The 25,680-nt window shown below is 39.1% G+C and overlaps 1 protein-coding gene and 1 long non-coding RNA gene across 5 annotated transcripts in view; one reads left to right on the top strand and one right to left on the bottom strand.

Moving 5' to 3' along the window:
* LOC123508630 overlaps positions 1–15,494 on the top strand; it is a 62,912-nt gene extending 47,418 nt beyond the window's left edge. Inside the window, exon 2 of the long non-coding RNA XR_006675978.1 lies at positions 15,367–15,494. This is a non-coding gene — a long non-coding RNA (uncharacterized LOC123508630). The remainder of the gene's footprint in view (positions 1–15,366) is intronic.
* Positions 5,985–25,555, bottom strand: LOC123508627 (cholinephosphotransferase 1-like). Of its 4 annotated transcripts, XM_045262455.1 has the most exons (10): positions 25,418–25,555; positions 23,677–24,205; positions 19,261–19,408; positions 17,166–17,288; positions 16,656–16,759; positions 13,714–13,848; positions 12,404–12,535; positions 10,902–11,060; positions 10,107–10,232; positions 5,985–10,003 (listed from the first exon to the last, which is right to left on the bottom strand). In XM_045262455.1, exons 2-10 carry the CDS (start codon positions 23,896–23,898, stop codon positions 9,812–9,814), a joined length of 1,341 nt encoding a protein of 446 aa, XP_045118390.1. In that variant the 5' UTR covers positions 23,899–24,205; positions 25,418–25,555; the 3' UTR covers positions 5,985–9,811. The 4 variants fall into 4 exon arrangements, with proteins under 4 accessions (XP_045118390.1, XP_045118391.1, XP_045118392.1 ...); XM_045262456.1 differs by lacking the exon at positions 12,404–12,535; XM_045262457.1 differs by lacking the exons at positions 12,404–12,535; positions 13,714–13,848 and adding an exon at positions 13,175–13,306.
* Between the last annotated feature and the right edge of the window lie 125 nt (positions 25,556–25,680).

Here is a 25,680-nt window from a genome sequence, read left to right as displayed (position 1 = left end):
CTCCTCACAAAACAAACAAACCCATCAGCAGTAACAACAGCTTTCCGCCTATTCAACACCCAATAAAACCAACAAAAGTGAACCAGTAATCGTTAACCTCACCCTGTCTTCACCCTGCCTCACTCCTCCGCACCCTCGCTTCAAACCAATCACACACAAAAATATTTACTTTACACTATCAACATCGTAAAGACACACCATAACTTCGTAGGCGGTAGATAATGCATGAAGAAAAACTATCAACATCCTATAGTAAATGAAATAATAAATCCTATGATAAATCCTATAATGAATAATAAATTAAAATAAATCAATGGAAAAAACTATCAACATCCTATAGACACCGTAACTTCATAGGCGGTAGATAATTATACATGACAAAAAAACTTAACTCTATCAGCATCTAGGAAAATTTGAACTTCATAAACGGTAGATGAAAAATATAGAAAAAAATAACTTCATTACTCTGTCACCATCTATTAGGAATGCCATAACTTCGTAGGCTTTAGATAACAAATAAAAAAAATTAACTTCATCAGCAACTTCATAGGCGTTAAATACACAAAAACCCGCCAAAAACAACTTCTTCACTCTATCAAGCATCTAATAGGAACGCCATAACTTCATAGGCGGTAGATCAAAAATAAAACCCGCCAAAAACAACTTCTTCACTCTATCACCATCTAATAGGGACCATAAGTTCACAGGCGGGAGAGAGAATATTACCCGCTAAAAATTCCAAACCGGCAACAACAGCCATAATACTGATAGCGGTGACGTCACAGAGGCGCCGCTATCGCTTGATTTACGATTGGTGCGCGACGAGGGAGACAACTGACGTCATTAATGCGCAGCTGGAGAATGGCCGCTGTAAGGGAATCAAACACTAACACATACACACATACGCACTCACACCACAAGGGAAGGGGACTCGATTCTCTTCCTGGTTCTCGCTGTACAAAAGGGAAATGTCTAGAATATAAGCCAAGGAGAGGTTGTCTTGTTTAAATAGTGTCTTGTCTTGTGTTCTTGATGCGTTTTGATGTTATTGGGGTTTTTGAAGTTTTTTTTTCTTTTTTTTTTTTTACGTGAGTTTGTGTGGGTTCTACTTAATGAGAGGTATAAAATGATGTTGTTGGGGTTTTTGAGGGTGCTTTTCTTCGTGGGTTTGTGAGCTTTCTACTTATTGAGAGGCATAAAATCAATGTGTCGGGTTAAATAGTGTGTCATCTTATTTTCTGATAGGTTTTTAAAGTTATTTGGGTTTTCAAGAGTGTTAACGCTTTTTGAGGCTGTTCTTCCGTGGGTGTTTGAGTTTTCTACTTAATGAGAGGCATAAAATCAATAAATGTCTGGTTAGAAAGCGTGTAGAAAGCGTGTTATCTTATATTTTGACAGGTTTTTAAAGTTATTTGGGTTTTCAAGAGTGTTAACGCTTTCCAGGGTGTTTTTAGGTGCGTTTGTGCGTTTTCTACTTAATGAGAGGCATAAAATCAATAAATGTCGGGTTAAATAGTGTTGTCGTATATTTTGACAGGTTTTTCAAGATATTTGGGTTTTCAAGGGTGTTAACGCTTTTGGGGGTGTTTTTACGTGGGTGTGTGTGTGTGTGTGTTTTTTCTACTTAATAAGAGGGAAAATAATAATAAATGTCTGGTTAAGAGTGTGCTGGCTTATATTTTTTTTAGTTTTATGGTCATTTGGGTTTTCAAAAGGATTTATTTCGTGGATTTGTGTTTTTTCTACTTAATGAGAGGGAAAATACTAATAAATGTCTGGTTAAAGAGTGTGCTGGCTTATATTTTTAACAGGTTTTTTTAAAGTTATCTAGGCTTCCGAGTCTTTTTCTTTCTTTTTTTTTTCAAGATTTACATAGGGTGTTTGACAAGGTTCCTGCATCATCAAGGGAAAAAAATATCCTTAGAACCCGATCGTATAGTGTCTTGCCTTATATTTTTGACAAGTTTTGAAGTTGTTAAAGTTTTCGAGAGTGTTTATAATGAGAGTTTAAGGTTTCTATCTAATCAGAAGCAAAAAAAAAAAAAAAAAAAAACTGATAACTCGATTAATCATGTGAATAGTTTGAAAATTGTGCTGATAAGAGAAAGAAGCATTTCAAAAAATAGGAACCAGGATCATTATTTTTACCATTGTTGTAGAAATCATAAAGTTTCCGTGATTCTAGTGACAAATTAACACGAAAAAGTAGGAAGCAGGATTATTTTACTATTACTCAAAATATAAAGTTTTCCTGCTTCTAATGACCGATCATCATGGAAAAATAAGAGCTAGGATATTTTTTTTTCATTACCATTATTCAAGATATCATAAAGTCTCCATGATTCTTGTGACAGATTAACACAAAAAAAGTAGGAAGAAGGATCAATTATTTTACCATTATTCACGACATCATAAAGTCTCCGTGATTCTAGTGACAAATGAACACGAGAAGTAGGAAGCAGGATAATTTATTTTACCCTTTCAAGATGTCATAAAGTTTCCGTGATTCTAGTGACAGATGAACACACAAAACTAAGAACCAGGATCATTTCTTTTACTATTACTCAAAATACAAAGTTTTCTGTAATTCTAGTGACAGATCAACACGAACACAACACTAATAAACACACGAAACCAGACTAATCACTTAGTTAGCTCCATAGCCTCAGAAAACACTCCCTGAGAGATTAACAAAAGTTTCAAAATACAAGAGAGAGAGAGAGAGAGAGAGAGAGAGAGAGAGAGAGAGAGAGAGAGAGAGAGAGAGAGAGAGAGTCTGGGGGTCTAGGGGTCTGGGAGTGGTGGTGGGGGTCTGGGCAGTGTGAGAGGTGCGTGGGAAGCCGCTGCCGTTCATTCCCCCACTCACTCACACACACACACACACACACACACACACACACACACACACACACACACAGAGCCGCCATTATAATTACAACAGCCTAGCCCAACACAGCCACCGTCGCCAGAAATACACAGCACCTCAAGAGCCGCGTGGGAAATGCTTGAAGGGGCAGAAAGAAGCGGGGGAGTATTACATTGCTGAAGGAGACACGTAGGGGGCGCAGAAGAGGGAAGGGGGGTGTATACAGAAGGGGGTATCCGGGAGGGGGGCCAGTTCCGTGAGGGGGTGAGGGAACAGTGTAGCAAAATAAGTTATCAAGCCCTGCGCTGTGACGTCATGTGGTGTGTAATATTAAACATTGATTTAGTTGCTCTCGTAAAAGCGATGTGCGTCCTTATAAGGAGGATGAAAGGAAGGGAAGTGCGTGTGTGTGTGGGGGGGAAGGGGAAAGGTTAGAGAAAGGGAGGGTATGGTTTAAAAATAGATCGTTTGTATATTTCTGGCTACACGTCTTTGAATAGTGTGTTCATGAAGCGACAATATTATATAGAGTAGTTTTATCGTGTGGCGAACAATGTGAGGCTTGGAAGTGAGGGAGGATGTGGTCTAAAAATACATCATTTGTATATTTCTGGCAACACGTCTTTGAATAGTGTGTTTATGAAGCGACAATGTTATAGTAATGTTTTATCGTGTAGCGAACAATGTGAGACTTATCCACTTTTAGCTCTCTGTTCCTGTGAGAGTTTAAAAATAGCGGCGTTCTTCTGATGCGCTCGACTTCATAATGGCGGCCCCCAGAACCAGATAGGCTTTGAATCTGCCACCAAGATAAGCCTAGTCACTAATTATTTTGTCTATCTGTTGTTGTGTTAAATTAAAGAGCTGTAAATGTTAGGCTTCTGTGTTGGGTGTTTGTGTTCATTGTCTTTCGTGTGTTTTGATTTTTCGATTATAAAAAGTTCATTGATGTTATTTTGGGATTTATTAATTTTACATCTCTCTCTCTCTCTCTCTCTCTCTCTCTCTCTCTCTCTCTCTCTCTCTGACAAAACACAAATAAACCCCAGATATGCAAAATAAGGCCATAAGTCTAAAAAACAGCAAGAAAAAAAAAAGGTTAATTAATATTCTGACGAGCACCTGCCAGACACACCTGAATATTGAAACACGCTACATACAGGACAACCAGCACAGCATCTTCAGTCATGCATATTATGTCAACTAAGGGAGCTGCTACGGCACGCATCTCTCCCTCTCTCTTTCCTTCATAACAAGAACACATCAACAAGCACATCACGCTCCGACACGCCTTCTGACACTGCGCAGCCCACCCCATTAACAGCACAGTGCTCACTCTCTCCTTGTTATCGTTTTGTTTCTTCCTTCAACTCGATAGAAAAGTGTCCCAGCTTACTCCCTCTATATATGTTTGTGATTTTTTGCGACTTGTTACAAAGAACATGCTCCCAAAGTAACGTGTGCAGCCGTCACGCAAAATCGCCGTTGAATGATTGTAGTTTATCATTATCATTATTATTATTTGTTTATTATCATCATCATCATCATCTATCTATCTATCTATCTATCTATCTATCTATATATATATATATATATATATATATATATATATATATATATATATATATATATATGAGAGAGAGAGAGAGAGAGAGAGAGAGAGAGAGAGAGAGAGATACGGGCTACCACCGTAAGATTTTGGGATTCTTAAAGAGCTTGTAGCCCTGGCTGTGACGTCATCACAGGTGTGGCAGATGGCCGTTCTTCCTCAAGAAAAGCGTGTGTGTGTGTGTGTGTGTGTGTGTGTGTGTGTGTGTGTGTGTGTAATTCACTGTTTGATCTGCTGCAGTCTCTGACGAGACAGCCAGACGTTATCCTACGGAACGAGCTCAGAGCTCATTATTTCCGATCTTGGGATAGGTGTGTGTGTGTGTGTGTGTGTGTCAGGCACACATGGTGATACAGTGAATGCTCCGTTTTTTTTTTTTCCTTTTTTTTTTTTTTTTCAAATTCCGAGAGGGTGTTCGAAACTTCAAACCTGAGCCCCTCACATCCCTCACTCCCAACCACAAGGGCCCACAAAACACAGACTGAACACAGAATACATAATAGGATATTCAATATAATTTCTGCTACACCACCACAATACATGACACAGCAACACACGGCCAGGGCAGCAAGCACTGAAATCCCGCCGTTGCACTGACCTATCTGGGTCACACTGCCAGGACTGTCCAGCTAACCACCCACTGTGTTCCCTTATTCCTGCTAATAAAGACACGTTACACAGACTTACTGCATCGCCTTCGCTTCCCACCGGCAGTGTCTTCCAGTCAGCGGCCGTCAGCTCCTGTTATCACTGAACACAACATAACACAACACAGCACAACACGAGGACGGATTTGTTTACCTTCAACGCCATGGCCTCAGTGTTGCCACCTTCAAATTCTACATAATATTAGACATTAAAATACGTAAAATCATCAATGAGGATTTAAAATTTTCGCGCAAAATTTGATACTATAAAGTTTGTTAAATATAAAGTTAGCTCCAACTTTTTATTATTGTAAGATGATATAGTGACACGACTTACGGTCAGGGAACTGCATTGGTAACACTGCACCTAATCCCACGTGTGCATTTCGCTTTTAATATATTGTTTTATCATCTCTCAACCTTTAGCCCATTAAATAAAAATATGTATAGCTCATTCAAATTTCTTTCCACTGATTTCGGTATTCATTTTCATCATTCCCTCCTTTAATTTTCATTTAGTATAAACAGAGTACGCACTCTGCACAGTTTTACACTAATGTTTCCCTTAATTTAATTCATCCCATGCAATGCTGGTGAGATGCTGTTAGTATGCTTCAATATCTAATATCTCATCTTTCATCTCTAACCAATTATTATTCTATTCTTTATGTAGTGTATGACCGTGTATGGCATTCAGTCTCTCTCTCTCTCTCTCTCTCTCTCAGCGGGAGGAGGTGGTCAGAGTATATAGACTTGCACTACAGTCTATATACTAGGGAGTTGATGAGCCTTATATACTATAGGCACACTTACTTAACTTAAACCAATTACAACTATAGCAGGTATGATGACATCCAATGAGTTATCTGTTATCACGATATATTTGCTTCACAACATATCTGGTCACTGGAAAAATATATATATGGGGGAGTGGGGGAAGTGTTTACAATGACGTGTGTATTTACAATTAATAATTTTGTCTCAGCTACAAAAAAAAAAAAAAAAAAAAAAAAGATGAGAGTGATGACAGCTGAGAATTAAAGTACTCATCAGCCAGCCCAACCAGGCCACCTTCGCCTTACAGGAGTGTCTGACTTTCATGTTAATTCCAGCTACACGCATTTTGCTTCTTTGTCTTATTTACCTTACACAGCACAAACTCTGCATGCAACAGTACCATAGTGTGTGTGTGTGTGTGTTTACAGGGTTTTGTCAAGCTTGCTAAGTCTCCTGTGTGTGTGTGTGTGTGTGTGTGTGTGTGTGTGTGTGTGTGTTACCTCCTCTTCTCTGTTTGGTGCTGAGTACAGAATTGCAGCTTGCTTGAGTAATTCTACATGTTTTCTATTGTTTCCCCAATTATTGTTCATTACACAGCAAACAATGACTCCACACTACTGTAAAACAATTAGCATTACATTACATGCTTCTTCATTTCTTGGCAAATTAATATGAATAATCTAAGTAAATAACAGTTTTATTCTCATCCTACGAAGATCAAGGTAAAAATTATCCAAGATGACAATTGTAAATAAAATGAGTTTGTTAAGAATAAGAATATTAAAACAGTGAACAGCAAGTGTATACATGACGGTGTATTCCTGTGTTCTCAGAGGAAGAGTTCTATTGCTTTGTTCATTGACAGCTTGGCATCGATGCATCAAGGGAATAACAACATAACTCACTAGTAATGCACAGAAGTAACATAACTTAGTAACACTGGATAAATAGGATAAACAAATGCTGACTGCAAGTGACTTCTACAAAATGCCATGGTTGCTACAAATGTATAACAAGTCTTCACTTAGAAAGGTACAACAAAACTGAAGAGATTTACATCATGACTGTGACACGGGAGTCTGAGCCTGACGTGGATGGATGCACTAACACCGGCACAAAGAGTGTCTCCAGTGTGACGTGCAGCCTCACTGTTCCAATAAGATACACACACTTATTGAGAGGCATGTCTTCAGTTTGAAATGTATCATGTTCTCATCAAAATGCACATTTGTATGTTGTAACATAAACATTCATGGAAAAATTTCATATGAAATCTATGTCTTTGTTTCCAATCATATAACGTCAACCAGGACACAGACAGGAAGGGATCTGTGGGGTGAAGACAGCCTACTGGCCTATCACAGGGAGTTATATATATATATATATATATATATATATATATATATATATATATATATATATATATATATATATATATATATATATATATATATATATATATATATATATATATATATATATATATATATATATATATATATATATGAAGAAAAGCTACTTGCAAACACAACCACAGTAACCAAGACAAAACTTTCAGAGAAGGAAGCAAGTAGACAAAAGTTTCAACAACACTGTACATCCTGATTCATATGAACTAATTTCACTGACAACTGTTCAAATGATGAACATCTTTATCAACTGAACAATAAAAGTAATTTGGACCATGATATGATAACAAAATACTAGAGAAATAAAAGACCAAGACCCTGATGAGGACATTTACCACCAAAACCTAATGTTGTGTAGAAAACCAGGAAGTGCAGGAATATCAATATCTTATGACCTACAACCAACACTAGGAGAACACATGAGTGGCTCCCTGTGGCACTGAAGGAGCCTGCTGGCCACACCAAGCCACACCTCTGCTGCACCACCACCTTCTCACCTCCCTGTGCCTAAACAGATTTTTGTATCCAAAATGCATTGGCTATTCAAACATAACATTCTTATACAAAGGTACAGTTGGAAGACTAACTGAGTATTAACTTCTTCCATCATCATTATTTTTTACTTCACTTTTCTCATGACAAAAACTCTTTTCTTCTAGAGCTAACACTTCAAAACTCAATCTTCATCATGAACAAAAATAAACTAAGAATGATTATAACAGCAGATAAAAGGAAGCAAGTCAGGTATCCACACCTTCCACACCTGAGCAAAGAGGGAGTCAGTCAGCAACCTGTCATGGGTGAGGTTCCCAGCTTGGTGTCTCATTTCACACACTGAAGATTTGTGTCAAGCCACAGAGATAAAGCTAAAATGCTAAGCAGAAGGTGAACCAAGAGAGCACCCAGAGAGTATGACGACCACACTTCACTGTATCCTTAACACCTTCCCAGCTAACCTTCTCCAAACCACCATTACATTCACACACAAAATACTATACTTCTCCCAAATCACTGCACTCTCTTCCTGCCCCTCCCCCCACCAGCCAATGCTCTTACCTGTTACAATATACCCCAGCTCCCAACATGACATTTTGAACATGATACAAGGCTCAAACAGGAATGCCTTATGTGCCAAAAGTAAAATGCTGCTTCACGAGATTTGTATTAAGACAATAAAAAAAAAAAAGCAAATTGGTCTTTCTTTCTCTTAGATCTTCTCATTGTTTCTTTTTTGGGAACAGTTCGAGTGGGTTCTTTTAGTCTTTTTCCCTTGGCTGGTTTTCCTAATACACTGAAAAATTAACAGTGTCAAGTTCTGAAGGTTACAACTTATGAAACCACTTTATGTAATCTATCACCCTGTGAGCTGGGATGCATGGTAACACAATCACACTGGCTAATACTCTCGCAACCTCCACATACAACGCAACACTCCCCAAGCCTCAAACACAAACTAGCACTGCAACCCCCACACGCAACACAAACACTTTTATCAACCCTACCACCAGCAACCCCTTCTGGCAGTCCCAACACATGCTAGCCACCACTACCACTTTCTCCCACCCTGTACACTCCAGGCCAGAAGGCACAGAGAAAGTAAGCATGTTCTTCACAATAATAAAGTCTCTCTCACTTAAAATATAAAGCTCTCCTACAGAATAGTGATAACAACACTAATGGTCATGATGATGATGATAATAAAATACAATAAGGACTAATGACAAGACTGATATCCAGAATAAATGAGGTTGGAACCCTTTGTTCAAATAAAGTTAATAAATATAGCACAAGAATCGTGTGTGTTTGTGTGTGTGTGTGTGTGCATGTGTGTGTATCTGCAAGGGGTGTAAACTTAATGCGAGGGTCCTGATGGCTACTTCTACTTCCTACATCATGAGAGGATTAGGGATGTGCTCTGAATCAAGGAGGTGACTGTGATGGCTACAACTCTAAGGCAAGTAGTAGTCTGGTAATGCTAAGGGGTTGTAGTACTGACTCTGCCACCACCACCACCACCACCACCACCACCACCACCACCACACCACCACCGCCACCATCTTCCTCACATCCACAGTGTTCAGCAAACTAATAAACTCAAGAATTTTCACAACTATGCAAACTGGCCCAAAAGAAAACAAGGAATTGGGAAACCTAGAAGAGTAAAATTGAAGCTGCAACTCAAACTGTAAATTTCAACTCTCCAAAACACACAAAATTTTGGAAAACATTTGGAATGGTCACTCAATTAGTAAATATTGGATAAAGTGCTCTTGTAAGTAACCAGACTAATACTACAGTTGGATCTGGTGGCCCTGTCCCCAATGCAGCCTTGGCCACAGCAGGGAAGCACCACCACACACCAGTCATAACCTTGCTAGCCAGGCAGCAATTCAACACATCATAAAACACAATCACCCTATGCAACAGGTTAACCCAAATACTCTGTAATGTAGCAGTGCTTTTCATTTATATATATAGTATTTATATAATCTCTCACAAAATCTTAATGGCTTTTTGCTTTACTTATGCTGCGAGTCATGTACTTCGTGGTGGAACTGCTGCCATTCTTTTCTGAGCCGTGTCCTGAGGCGGGTGGACACCGCGGCACGATGGTGAACAGCATGATCTTGAGGTGCTGGCAGATCTCTAGACACACCTGCCGGCAGTACTTCACCACGTCATACATCACATACACCTGGAAGGTTCACCAAGCATCAGACACAAGCAGACACAGTGAAGGGAAGGATAAGTCACCACAGTAACCACCAATAAGAAGCAACCAATCATGTAGTACTTACACACACAACATAAAGTAAGGTCCTCTCAGGGATAGGGCAGTTGAAGTACTGGTTGAGGAAGAGTGCACCGGGACCCAGCAGTGAGGCGTCGCTGTACGCCATCTCACTCTTGGTCATGTGAGCCACCTACACACACAAACACCTGGTTACTTACATAGAACACACCAAGGTGGCACATATTTCACATCATCACTGAATCACATCACAGGGAATGACACAAACTGGATATCACTACACTACCCTCTCAATACAGATTTAAAACATACTAGAAAATTAATGTTGAACCTATGAAAGAAGGTTAATTTTATTTATGTGGCCTTTATAGGGTGCATGTTTCATCCTCCTTGAATATATTAGGAGCAACTACAAGAACAGGAGTGGAATGGAAACTCAGGATGAAGCAGGAGCAATTATACATTATCAAATTTCATCAAAAGACCTTCCCAACTCACTAACAAAGACCTCCAGCTGAAACATACAGGACATTTTGAGCTCAACCAGCCAACCTTTCTGGAATCTTTTTATACGATACTTTAGGGAAACACCAATCAAACAAGCCACTTCTCCCCAGTCTCATTCTATATATAAAAACAAGAAAACCCTCAATTTCTATTCCTATTTAAACTCCTTTATCTCACCCACTTTCCATGAATCCAACCTGGAATCCTTAAGAGAAACAAAATTAAACAAGCCATTTCTTCCCAGTCTTATTTGTATATAAAGATTAAAAAAAAGCCTAAATTTACATCACAAACTCCATTCTCTCTCTCTCTTCAGCCACTAGCCAGGACTCACCACCAGTCTGTTAGTGACACGAGCAGACACACAGCCAAAGGTGAGCAAGTAAACAATGGGGTTCTGCAGGTACAGGTTCTCAGGACTCTTCCAGGCGATGAGGACAGCTGGTGCTAGGATGTAGATGAGTGGCACAACAGGAGACAACACACTGGTACCCTGCAACACACATACCTTAGTCAACACTGTGCTTATCATGTTAAAGGTTCAGTTTTGGTTAAACTTCATTGACTTTGTTTATCTTCCACTGCATTCAGTCTTTTCTCTTAGTTTTGTGGTTCCCTGTATGTAATCTCTTACTGTAAGGCTTTGTCAGGTTAGCAAGATCAGAATATCATTATACTTCTGGAGCTAAATCAATGAATATTTTAAGCCTTTTACCAACTTTTATGATAGATTGTACTTTTTTTCAGCCTTAGCCAACTTACTCACTCATGGGAAACAAATAGATGAATAAAAACTAATGAAAAAAGATCTCAAGACTTAAGACTGAGGGAAAACACAAAGCACAGTGGAAGTGACTGACACAAACTGACGCAGCCATGACTTTACCAAACTATACTGCAAGATACCGGAAACACACTTCACTTTACTTTAAATCATCTCGCACACTTGACTGTCATTATTCATAAAGTGTGGTATTGAAGTCACTATCAAGTCACTATCACACCATGCTTACAAAATCACAATCACACAGCAAGAGGAAAAAAATCTACTATAATGAACGGTTACATTCACTATTCTAACACCACCACCATGCTATCAGTAACACACATGCATGCACATACATACACACACATGCCACTACTACATAACACTACCACTAATACAACCACTCACACATTCTGACACATACAAACACTAGAAAGCAAAAGCAAGTCAATTTAACCACACTCCCAGTTTCTAAGCATTGCCATATGACCCTGTTGTTGTGGCATTTAAGGTCAATCACTCAGTCAATCCCATTTTCCACTTCAATTTTTTTTTTTTTTATGTTTCTCCATTCACAAAAAAGGAAGTGGAAGTGTAGCAGAGTGGAGAGCATAAGTAGTATAACTCATAGACACTAACACATGCAACACAAGCACATTTACTCCACATATTTATCTGCCACAGTGAAGAATTCTGGCAGTGAATGAACAAACACAAGCATTTACCATTACCATTACTTACAAGCAACACAAAACAACAACAAAGCAGGCAGTGGAGCAAGAGGCATAATATAATCTTTTCTATAAGATTTTACACATTCCAGTAAAGAAGTCTTCGATGACCAGCCACTGAGTCCTCACTGCTTCAAGACACCAACAAAGCTGCTGGAGTTTAGTACATTACAAGCCACAAGTCACCTGTCCTCCCCTACAGTATTCAGGAATGTCAGGGCTTGAGGAGTCAGTTACCAAACTCATTAAGTCTACTTGATGAGAGCCACCACAGACAGCAAGGCGAGGGTCAAGCCTACTCAGCCTGCACATGAGGGCCGCTAGAAAGCCCAGACTCACAGCAACAGTGGAGCCATTCTTGCCTGCACCCGAGTAGGGAACATCACACATGTAGAGGTACCCCAAGATCAGCTGGAACACCAGGATCCCCCACACTAATACGTACTGAACTGATATCTCCAAGTACGGCAGCTGTAAGACACCACACAGGGGAGCTGGTGTGAGCTGCAGGGAACCCCAAGCCTGGGCCCCTGAGCACCACACAACACAGATTACTGGTGCAATGACAGCAGGTGGACACAAGGGTAACACAAACAAAATACCTTCTATCAACACACAAGGTAACACATGGACGGAGCACCTTTCACCAACACCCACACAGTGACGTCATGGTGTTCGTCAGCACCCAACACTGAGAAACAAAGACAGATCACGGTTCATATTTTTCTTACATCAGCTTTTCTTTCAGTTTCCTCACTTTTCAGCCTCCATGCATTATTGATATAAGCTGTTTATCAATGGTCTTGGCTACAGCAAAATACTTATCACCCTTAATCTGAATGAAATTTGTAGGAACTTTTCCACAGCTCAGTCTTATTAAACTGAATTTTTACTTATTCTCTTCATGACTATGTTGATTCTTCAAGATTTTGTAGACAGGATTGTTGTACTTGCATGGACACTGTAACAAAATCCACACACCCACACACACACACACACACACACACACACACACACACACACACACAATAGTTGAACACTCCCTACAATCCTACTATCCCTTACTCCCCAGTCAAAATACTGTGTGTATAATGGAGCACTGCCACTTACAGCGATGGTGGACCCATTGCGTCCGGCACCCCCCCAGAGGATGATGGGGATGGTGTGCCACAGCTGATAAATCACTTGTGACACACCAATTACTACATATATTGCGATAAACTCAATCCTTGTACCTGGAATCTGACACAAAGATTCATGGGGTTATTTTCAGGTGTTAACCAGCAACACAAAAAGATGAAACAGGTTAGGAGCAAGATTATGTGAGCCATGGCAGGCAAAGACAGGAGAGGCAGGCAGCATAGAGGTAACACTGGTGCATCGGAGCATGACAGCAGCATTGACAGGCCTTCCCTTGCCCCTAGTGGTGTGAGGCATCCTTGGGCACACAGTGGTCAGGCAAGGGACACTCATGCTCACCTAGTGCCATGCAATCACCAAGAAGTCATGTGCTGGAGAAAGGTTTAAGAGGAAAATGCAAAGAAAACATTAAATTGTGAAAAGGCAAACTAGTGAGGCAAAATGCACACCAGCAGACATGCAGGTGAGGCAGCAGTGACCAGCGGCAGTGTCTGTGAAAAGAGACTTACAGCAACAGTTGACCCATTGCGGCCAGCACCCCTCTCTACCAAAATTATCTTAAAATTGTTATAGAGGGCCACGATGGCAGCGACAACCCCAATCATGGTGGGGACACACTTGAGGGGTCGCCACAGCACAGGGACCTGAGGGCCACGCAACACATCAATCACTTGCAAAATGTCACAGAGTACATTTTTATTCCTGCCTATTCTATACTATTACAGTTTAAAACTAATATATAACTCAAGAACACATTTTGATATAACAACATTTTTGGTGCAATGTAAAAGGCTGCTCCATCACAAAATGCAAAAGATCCTACAAATGAATTGACTATGAATAAAAATCTGGAGGATATCAACCCTTACTACTGAAGACATTAAGAAGTTTGATCCTTTTTGACATCCGGACTACAAAGAAATTACCAACTCAACATGCAACTCATACAGAACAACCTAAGCAACATACCAACATGCTGAAAGAAAAAGGCTGACTAGGGAGTATTGCACATTATTTGGACATAGAGAGAGGAGAGAGGAACGATGGATATAAATAACGCAACAAAACATATCTGTGGGTAAACATGGAGTAGATAAATACAAAAAAAATCAACAAATGGTAAATAATATGTACGACCTATTGCATCCTACACATGAAGATAAGACTTTTTCACAAACTACCTACGGTGTTTAAAATTTGTGTCTTCTCTTTGTGTTTATGGACAGAGGTGGTTATAAAGCTACACCAGATCTTCAAACCCTAGCTAGACTGTTTTGTTTACCCATGTTGCACTGATATAACAAAAAAGTGAGCAACAAAACAAAATAATGTAATCTACAGCTGCTATTGCTTTTTTTTCTTTTTTATGTAGGAGGGAGAAATCTGGTCAAGGGCAACAAAAACAATTACACAAAAAACGCCCACTATGATGCCAGTTCCCGAGTAGGTCCAAGAGAGTTAGCCAAAAGAATGGGATAAATGTCTTCAAACCTCCCTCTTAACCCCTTCAGCACTGGGACGTATTTTTTACCATGAGTTTTGGGTATGACTGGACGATTTTATTTACATTAGGGAGAGTCTAAGGAAGTCTTCATTGTTTTAATCCCTACATAAGTATCTGAAGCTGTATAAAATCACCAAATGTAAACAGAATGAATACGAAAACACATCCTGGTACTGAAAGGGTTAAATATTCATAAATACTCATTGGTGTTGTAATATGTAGTGTGCATGTCATATCATGTCATGTACTCCTCCCATTTATAATTAGATAGCTCAGATTTAAATGCTAACATTAACTCCTCATTGAATAACCTTTTCTATATGTTACAAAAAAAATTTCCTGATTCTGTAATGGGTAATGAAAAGGTCGAGAATGTTGGAAAATGATCACTATTTGTGTGTAAACTATTCCACTTAATTGGTAATTGTGCATATTATTAGTCCATGTGTGATCTATATGCATAGCTAAATTTCTAGTAACTCTGGTAGGTTTTGTGATGGTAGGGAAAAATTAATGTGAAAAAAAAAAATATTGGTAAAATTAACACTGTTTTCTTTCTTTAGCAAATTTATATTAAAATCTCCAATTAAGTAACATGCTGTGTCATAAGTGAATGAGGTGCACTGACCATTTGACTAAGCCCTTTTATATCTTACAGACTGTGAATCAAACAAAAACAAACAGGAAAAGTCAGTGTATCAGAAGCTGTGAGGAGTGACAACAGGAGTATGAATGTCAACAGGATGTGAATAAGAGCTGAAAGGAATAAATTGTTTGTTCTAACCTTATCTCTTATCTCAGTTCATTTCCTCTTTTTCATCTCGAGTGATTAAACAGTTCTTGAAAACCACTTGTGTATGAAGGGAAAGATAAGGGAAGTAAGAGAGAAAATCAATAAACGAAAGTAAGACAAAAACGAAAGCATTGTAAAGATTTGAGAAGACAAGAATAGAATGCAAATAACCTAATTCTTGACAACCAGTTATACATGAAGGAAAGATAATAGATAAAAGAAAGAAAACGTACAAAAGAATACATGAGACAGAAACGAAAGCACAGTAAGATATGAGAAGACAAAAATAGAATGCAAATACGTAATCTAATTCTTGAAAACCACTGATGCATGAAGAGAAAGATAAGGCATGTAAGAGAGCAAATGTACAAAAGAATGGGTGAGAAAGCAACAAAACTATACAGATATGAGAAGACAATACTAGAATACAAGGACAGAATATTAATGTCTGGAGAATAAGGAGATTTCAGCCACACATCTGATTTGAAGTGCCAGAAAGAAGTCTAACAAAAGAACAGAAGTCATAAATGAATCTTGAGACTGAGAGAAGATAAACAGAAGATAAATAGGAATATAATGTACAGAAATGTAATACTGAATGAAAAAAATCTTAAAGTAAAAATGAAGACTACTACAAATAAGGCTGAAAACAAACTCTTAAATTTTACTCATAATAAAAAACTGGGGGTAAAAATGAAGATTGAAAATAAGGCTATGAAACAACTCTCAATTCTGAAACTTAGAGTAAAAAAAATAAAGAAAGAAAGCAACAAATAAAGGCAAAAAATCAATCTTACACTAAATATGATAGAAAATTGAGGGAAAAAGTGAAGGTTAATGACAAAATTACATAATAAACCTTCATTCTGACACTAAGAGTAAAAAATAATAAGACAAAAAAATATAGATAAAAAACAAACTTACACTGAATATGATAGAAAAACAGAGAGAGAGAGAGAGAGAGAGAGAGAGAGAGAGAGAGAGAGAGAGAGAGAGAGAGAGAGAGAGAGAGAGAGAGAGAGAGAGAGAGAGATGAGAGAGAAAAAGAGGGAGAAGGATAGCAGTGGGAGTGTGGAAAGGGAGTGAAAGAAGACAGACTCCACAACACCAGTGAGGAAGAGACAAGTAGAAAGCAGTGACAGAGTGAACATTACCTCCAAGGACCAGAAATCAGAGCCAAAGATGACGGATATGAGGTGGATGGCCATCACTCCGAACTGAGCCTCTGTCACGTCCACCATCCCAAACCGCAAAGTGCCTGCAAAAAAACAAACATTTAGATTTTAGAGATACAGTCAACTCCCTAATTGATAAAGCAGTTTTCCTACATATGGAACAAAAGTGTTGTCTCTGGTGTGGATCTTAAGCCTTGTCTTCTTCCTATCCCCATTCACATCCCTTTCCCAATCACTCTTCTCTGTTCCCTATTCACTATACTTCTCATACCTCCTTCATACATCTCTCTCTCTCTCTCTCTCCATCAGAAAATAATTTGTAAGAGGCTATTCACAATCAAGTTTCTTTCATGTACTGTATAGCAATTCATTAGTCAATAAAAAGTATTCAACAGGTTTTCTAATAAAGTATCTATCTATCTATCTATCTACTTATCTATCTGTCTATCTATCCATGCCACTCTGACAGTCTGCCAGTCCTTCACTCACCTGACACATAGGTTTGCCAGTGTGCACAGTAGAACAGAGTCACCGCCATCATGCACTGGAAGAACATCCAGTAGGGGAGTGTCCCGAGCCGCACCGAGCAGCACACACCCAGCGACACAAACACTGCAAGGCACATCATTCTGTATCATTAATCTGAACCAGCGTAGTTTTTTTTTTTTTTTTTTTTTTCTTGTAAGAGAAGAAATCTGGGCAAGGGCAACAAAAAAGATTAAATAAAAAAGGCCTACTTAGAAGCCATCCCCAAGTAGGTATGAGAAAGTCAGCTTAAAGAAAGGGATGTCTTGAAACCTCCCCCTTAAATGAGTTCCGGTCACAGGAAGATGGAAATACAGAAGCAGGTAAGGAATTCCAGAGTTTACCAGAGAAAAGGATGAATGATTGACAGTACTGGTTAGCTCTTGCATTAGAGAGGTGGACACAGCAGGACTGAGAGAAAGAAGAAAGTGTTGTGCAGCCATGACTTGTGTTGCAGTGATTCATGATAAGCCAATGACTAAATACTTAACACATTACAAACAGTTACAGACATATGGTGATCTATACAGTTTCCATTTCTAAATTTTCCAAGTAACAAAATCTTAAATTAATTTCTTTACTCTGATTATATAAAAACTTCTACTAAATAATCTTAATGTCTGCTCTGATATAAACATGTAAAATGTCTATCTAGGAGTAAAATAAAAGCACATAACTTATAATTATAACACAAAAAAACATCACATTTTAAAAACAAAGAATCTACAATAAATTTTCAATGGTACCAATTTTCCTCTTTCAAACATTCCTACAGCAACATAACTCTTTTCTAATGAAATAGAGCAAACTGATCAAGGGCAACAAAAAATAAAATTAAAAAAACCCACTTGATTGCCACTTGCCTAAAAGATTAAGAGAGTTGCCCAAAAATCTGTGACAAATGTCTTGAAACCTCCCTCTTAAAAGAAGTCATTTCCTGGTCACACTTCACCTTTACCAGATGAAAAGATGCACCATTTTGAAGACCAACAAACTTAAAACACCATTTTCCTCATCATCTAAAAAGTGGCGCTTGAGATGTTACTCCACTCAGAGCCTTAATTCACCTGTGCAAATCATACAATTATGTAAAAACTATGTAGAAAGTAAGAAACATAACCAAGACCAGCTCCTCTATTAAATGTGACAGGTGATCATTGAGGGAGTGATGCAGGCCAGGAGCAGTGAGGCCCTTTGAGTGTATCGGAGGTGACAGGTGCTAAGTGGAGGGCAGCGCGCCATCAGACAGGTGTGGCCAAGGTGAAATATTTGGCAAGTGTCCCGGAGATGTGTTATTATGTCAGTGTGTGTGTGTGTGTGTGTGTAAGTGATGTGTATTATAAAATTTGTACTATATTGTTTCTATATACAAAATTTATTAAGGGTGACTATACTATTGAAAGCAAGATAGTGTATGGAGTACTCTCACTTCCAAATTAACTAATAAGGCAAACTATTACTATCACTATTATTGCTAACCAAAGATTCCCACACAATTGATACAATCAGTTATTGAAGAGAGAGAGAGAGAGAGAGAGAGAGAGAGAGAGAGAGAGAGAGAGAGAGAGAGAGAGAGAGAGAGAGAGAGAGAGAGAGAGAGAGAGAGAGAGAGAGAGAGAGAGAGAGAGAGAGAGAGAGAGAGAGAGAGAGAGAGAGAGAGAGAGAGAGAGAGAGAGAGAGAGAGAGAGAGCAGAGAGAGAGAGAGAGAGAGAGAGAGAGAGAGAGGCAGAGAGACAGAGAGGCAGAGAGAGTGGGAGAGGCAGTGGGAGAGAGACAGACAGAGAGACAAACAAAGACAGACAGAGGCAGAGGTAGAGAGGCAGAAACAGAGACAGAGACAGACAGCAAGACAGAAAGAAAAAGAATGACAAAAAAACAGAAAGAGAAAATCAAGAAACAGAAAGACAGAAAAAGAGAAAAAGAAAACACTAATACACTTTACCAATACCAACAACCACACACTTAACAAAAAAATAAATAAACAAATAAAAAAAAAAAAAAAAAAAAAACTCAATCCTTCAGCTCTGCACACACCAAGGGGCAGCACAGCAAGACTTACCAGTGGAGAGAGAGTCACAGCCGTGGTCAAACAGCTCACCCAGGGGGGAGGACGTGCCTGTGCGCCGCGCCTGCTTGCCGTCGATGGCGTCAAGACTCTGGTACACAAAGAGTCCGAAGGCACACATGAAGCAGGCCCATCGTGGCACCTGGGGACGTGTCAACAAGAAAAGGATCAAGTTTACACACTATTTTGTTTTATTAACCCCTTCACTACCGGGGCACGTTTTTACCTTGAGATTTGTGTACAATTAGGCCATTTTATTGACATTAAGGAAGGTCTATGGAGGTCAGAAGTTTAATGGCCACATTCTTCATTATTTTAACCACACAAGTTTCTGAAGATGGATAAAATTACCAAATAGCAGGAAGAATAGATATGGAAATGTGTCATGGTACTGAAGGGGTTAAAGACCTGAAGGTTCTCTCTCTCTGTTTTTAAGTTTGTGGTTTGATTTTTGTCCTTCAGCATTATATTTCACATTTTTTTTCCCTATTGTAGTAGTAAAGATCAAAATTAACAGTACATACAACCTTGTTCCATCAGAGACTAGAAGGTTATCTCTCTGTGTTTCGAGTTTGTGTTTTAATTTGTCTTTCATCATTTTATTTCAAGTTCTTCTCTTTTTGTTTAGTGATTATGAGGATTATCACACTCACCACAGCATGACCCATCTATGGTTCAAGAATTCAATGTGGTTTGCATGTGCTGATAAAATAATAATTCTTTACATTCACTACACTCTTTGCTATTTTTGTTATGCATATCCATCATCTGTCAACATTGGTTCCTGCATTTATTTGTCCTGATTTGAAATGAGTGAATTTTTTGTTTGTGTTTTCAAGTATGCTTGTCTAATCTTTCCCATTACCTCTCTCTTCTATCTCTGTTTCAAGTTTGTGATTTGTGTTTCGTCTTTTATTACTTTATTTTGTGTTTTTGTTCCTGTTGCAGAGGTGATGACCAAGATTAGCACACCACCTTTTTTTTCTAGAGACTGAAGGGTTTTCTCTGACTGATCGGAGTACTAGAAGATAGGACATCATAAGTTCTAAAATATATGAAGGTAAATACATACCCACACACCCTCCACACACACACACACACATACAAACACACACACACACACACACACACACACACACACACACACTGCGTAGTGTAGTGGTTAGCACGCTCGACTCTCAATCGAGAGGGCCGGGTTAGAGTCCCGGTAAGCGGCGAGCCAAATGAACAAGCCTCTTAATGTGTGGCCCCTGTTCACCTAGCAGTAAATAGGTACGGGATGTAACTCGAGAGGTTGTGGCCTCGCTTTCCCGGTGTGTGGAGTGTGTTGTGGTCTCAGTCCTACCCGAAGATCGGTCTATGAGCTCTGAGCTCGCTCCTTATTGGGGAAGACTGGCTGGGTGACCAGCAGGCGACTGAGGTGAATTACACACACACACACACACACACACACACACACACACACACACACACACACACACACACACACACACGGAGGGAGTGAACAGCTACATAAATCTGTTTGCAGACGATGCGAAACTGTGCAGAGTCATAAAACAAAAAGAGGATTGTGAAATACTGCAGGAAGACTTAAACAAGATCTGGAAATGGAGTAAAAAATGGGAGATGGAATTCAATGTGGACAAAAGCCTTGTCATGGAAATGGGAAAAAGTGAAAGACGACCAGTGGGAATCTATAAGATGGGAGATGGAATAGAACTAGTAAAAGTAAAAAAAGGAAAAGGACTTAGGAGTGACGATGGAAGAAAACAATCCACCGGTAAGCCATATTGATAGAATTTTCAGAGAGACATAATTTGCTAAGGAATATTGGATTAGCATTTCACTATATGGACAAAGAAATGATGAAGAAATTGATAAGTACTAAAATAAGACCCATATTGGAATATGCAGGAGTGGTGTGGACCACACATAAACAGAAACACATAAAGAAATTGGAGACTACAAAAAATGGCTACAAGAATGGTTCCAGAATTTAAAGGGATGACATATGAGAGACTAAAAGCTATGGATCTACCAACCCTGGAACAGAGAAGAGAGAGAGGGGATCTGATACAAGTTTATAAATTGATTAACGGAATGGATCAAGTGCATAATGAGAAACTAATCCTGAGAGAAGAATATGACATTAGAAGCACAAGATCGCATAGTAAGAAACTGAAGAAGGGAAGATGTCTGAGAGATGTTAAAAAATATAGTTTCCCGCAAAGATGTGTTGAGACTTGGAACAGTTTGAGTGAGGAAGTGGTGTCAGCAACAAGTGTGCATAGTTTTAAAAGAAAAATTGGATAAGTGTAGATATGGAGACGGGGCCACACGAGCATAAATCCCAGGCCCTGTAAAACTACAACTAGGTAAATACACACACACTCCAAGATCATGAAAAGTCAGTGTTTGAGGAACATTAAAAAGTTTAGTTTTCCACATAGGACAGAGGACATCTAGAACGGCTCGAGTGAAGAGATTGTAGCAGTAGAAAGTGTGCATAAATTTAAGGAAAAGTTGAATAAAAGTAGATATAGAGACAGGTCACTATGAGCCCACTAAATAATATACGACTAGGTAAACACAGACACACAGACACACACACACACACATAACAGCAGTAAAGAAAAACTCATTACTCATGCAAGAGCCACAGTGACTCATCACAACCAAGAGTAACAGTCAGAGCAGCAGCAGTGAAGGTGCCTTGTATCACCTCACACAGATAAGAGTTCAACTATGCTGTGCCTATCAATAACACTGATAAGAAGGCCACTCACAAATGAAACCTACAGGGGACAAATTGCATAACTTCCCATTCACAAACATAAAAAAAGAAAACCTTTTCTCTCATTTCTTTCATCTATAAACCAAGATTACCCATATTCTTCCCATTTTCTTTTATCCACACAACTATGAACACCTCTTTTCTTCCTTTTTCTCTCATTAAGAAGGTAAAACGACCCATTTCCTAACCATATCCATTCATAATTAACTAAAAACACCATTAATTTCCCATTTCTTTTATTCTGCAATTAAAACCACACCTATTTCCTTCCATTACTTTCATCACAAACACTTCTTTTCTTCCCTTTTCTTTCATTCACATACTAAAACCACTCATATCTATTCACAAGCAATAAAAAACAGTTTTCTCCCATTTCTTCCACTCACAAATTAAAGCAATGTCTATTTTTCCAATTTTATTTCATTCACAAACTATAAACATCTATATTCTTCTCTTCTCTTTCATTCACAAGCTAATATCACCCATATCTTCCCATGTCCATTCACAATTAACTAAAAACAGCATCATTCTCACATTTCTTTTATCCCCAGCTAAAATCCCCCTATCTCTTCCCATTTCTTTCATCACAAACACTTTTATTATTCTCTTTTCTTTCATTTACAAGCTAAACAGTAAAAAAATAGTATTCTCTCATTCATTTTATTCATTAACTAAAGTCATGTATATTATTCCAATTTCTTTCAATCAGACTATTAACACTTGTATTCTTCTCCTCTCTTTCATTCACAAGGTAAAATCCCACATTTCCTCCTAAAAAATTACCACAATTCTTGCATGTCCTTAATTCAGAGTAACAAACTTGACATTTCCCTATCAGTGTTGTGGCCTTCACTGGTTCAAATGTTACAAAACTCACTATAGCATAACCCATCTATCGTTCAAGAATTCAATGTGGTTTTACAAGTGCTAATCAAACAGCAAATATGAACTACACTCTTTGCTATTTTTCTTATGCGCGTCTCTTATCTGTCAACATGATTCACAGTATTTGTCTGTGCTGATTTGAAATGATTGAGCTTCTTTTGTATTTTCATGCATGCTTGTTTAACCTTTTCCATTATCTCTCTCTCTCCCTTCTCTTCTCTTCTTCATTTCCTTCATTACATCTCTCTCTTCTCCTCTCCTTTCTTTCCTTCCTTATCTCTTTCTTTTCTTCTCCTTCTTTTGCCTCTCTTCCCTTCTCCACTCCTTCCTTTCCTTACTTTGTCTCAATCTGGCTCTGTCTCTGTCTTCCTCTACTACTTCCCTCCTCGTTCATGTTGATTTTTTGGAAACTACAAATAATGATCTTCAAGTAACTAACCAAATAAATAAAAAGCCCCATTTGAGAGCAAATACCCTAAACAATGTCATTTGGAATGATAAAACAATAGAGAATAAATGTCATGAAACCTCCCTTATAAAAGAGTTTAAGACACAAAAAGGTAGATGTATAGAAAAGTTCCAGAGATTAACAGAGAAAGGAAGGAATGACTGAGAATACTGGTTAACTCTTTTATCTTTGAGTAAGAGGGGAAATCTGACCAAGGGTAACAGAAATTATATTAAAATAGTAGAGGAGTGAGATAAAGCAGCAATGTTAGCAAAGGCCTCACCTCCTGCTTGGCATCCGGGCTGTAGTAGCATAGGACCAGTGAGGTGATGATGTTGATGATGAGGCCCGTGATGGTGATGAGGTTTGGGGCCAGGGTGAGGGGACACTGCTCCACCAGCCAGCACCACCACTTCTGCATCAGCGGGTCCATGAGGGAGGTGGAGGCGCACGAATACCGATGTTCCTCCAGTCGCCGCAGCTGCGTTTCTGACAACTGCCCCATGGTGCCTTCACTCGCACTTGACAAAACAGCTTCCTGGCACACCCACTGGCACTCCCCTGTCTCACTGTCAGCATGCACCAGTCCCCTTGTGTCTATGTGCCTTGCTGCTCTCAGGGTAGTCACACACAGAGCCACTGGAGGGATTGTTCTGCAGGTTTGTCTCCGTCCCCTCCTGAGCTTCCTAAGACATCACTTGTGCCTCCCCTGCCAGCACCTACAGCAGCGGCACTCCCTCTCGCATCCTCACTCCCGCTGTCACTGTGTTCTCTTGCCTGGTCTCCACTACACCATGTAATACGCAAACTGCCTGGAAATTTACAGCAACATTATTCTCTTTGCCTTCGTTCCGTCACTTGATAAACTTGTCAACACTTAAATTTTTCTGCGATGGTTTGTGTTGTGGACTGCGACAAAATCTTATCATTTCATGTACTTTCTGTATTTGGTACTTTGGCGGAAGACTAAGTTAACATGCTGAACACTCTTTTTTTATGTGAAAGGGGAGATCTGGCCAAGAGCAACAAAATAAGGAAATAACAAACCCCACATTAATAGTTAACTTGTACACAGATATCATGGTATTATTGCAGTTTCGACCAATACACCACATGTAACTATACACATTCTCAAGGTCTTGATCACACTTCTACAAACATTTCTAAACCCATTTTACCCTATCGGAAATTAATAATATGGTTAGGTCAGGTCTAAGAGCATTTCTAGCCCCATTTTACCATATCAGAAATTAATAATAACTTCAGGACAGAATTTTTTTAGGTTGGGTTTAGTTTTCCCACCCTCAAACCCCGCCTTCTCAGGAGGTCCCAAAGCTTGTTAGACATTGGGAAAAAGAAATATAAGATAGGGTACATTGGTTGAAACTGCAAATTTACTGATATCATTAATACTGACATGTATCAACTCATTTTGAACTTTCATTTGATATACAACCACCACCCCCAAACAACACAAATCTTCCTTATCACACAAATTCATTCTTTTATCCTATATGAGAGCCAAGATGCATTTGAAATCAACGATAAAGAAAACCAACGATGACACACACACACACACACACATTCTGAAAATTCCTAATCCACATAATAGAAAACCATGACACACACACATTCTTACTTTGTCTCCATAAGAAATCATACATAATAAATTAATTAGAGAGTAAACCAAATGACCCACACACACACACGACCCTGAAACGTCTACACCCTGTTACACACACACACGTGAGAAAAAAAAAAAAAAAAAACGAAAAAACGCTGAATAACGAAACAGGTAACAGGAAACACAATAAAAACACAAACAAAGACGAAATCCAAACAAGACAGGTGAGTAATGAGTATCACAGGTGCCACGTCTCCAGGTAAGGGATGGCCAGTCTCAGCCTATTAGTGACGTAATTGTCAGCTGATACACCCCTAGGCCTCCCTCACCTTCGCACCTCACCTACACCTGCTAATTGACACCTGCGCCTCCCCCCTCCCTTCCCCTCGCCCCTCACCACCTGAATGAGCGCCTGCAGTGAGGGAGGAATGAGCCAGGAGTGGCGAGGAAGTGGCCGCGACCCTCACTCCGCCACTGCTCAGCTGATAAACAACAACGAAAATATGGCTGAACGACGACCGACGTGTTGCGTAGTTCCGCTTTTTCTACAGGAATACTAAATTGTTGTCTTCATCAGTGTTGTTCAATTATTTTCATCTATTAGGCTCATTATTATAATTGCTTATAATATTTAGATGTTATTAGTATTTTTCTTATAATAAA

This window comes from Portunus trituberculatus, chromosome 25 (assembly GCF_017591435.1).
Source record: "Portunus trituberculatus isolate SZX2019 chromosome 25, ASM1759143v1, whole genome shotgun sequence".
NCBI lineage: Eukaryota > Metazoa > Arthropoda > Malacostraca > Decapoda > Portunidae > Portunus > Portunus trituberculatus.
The sequence above is the reverse complement of the archived record's forward strand: the minus strand, read 5'-3'. Positions and strand labels throughout refer to the sequence as shown.

Bases quoted from the DNA above. Each gene is read 5' to 3' on its own strand.
- LOC123508627 (XM_045262455.1), bottom strand. From the start codon at position 23,898: ATGGGGCAGTTGTCAGAAACGCAGCTGCGGCGACTGGAGGAACATCGG. The intron at 17,289-19,260 runs GTAAGTCTTGCT...TGTGCCTTGCAG, and splicing joins CTGTGACTCTCTCTCCACTG to TGTTTGTGTCGCTGGGTGTG. The intron at 10,004-10,106 runs GTAAGTACTACA...TGAACCTTCCAG, and splicing joins CCTTACTTTATGTTGTGTGT to GTGTATGTGATGTATGACGT.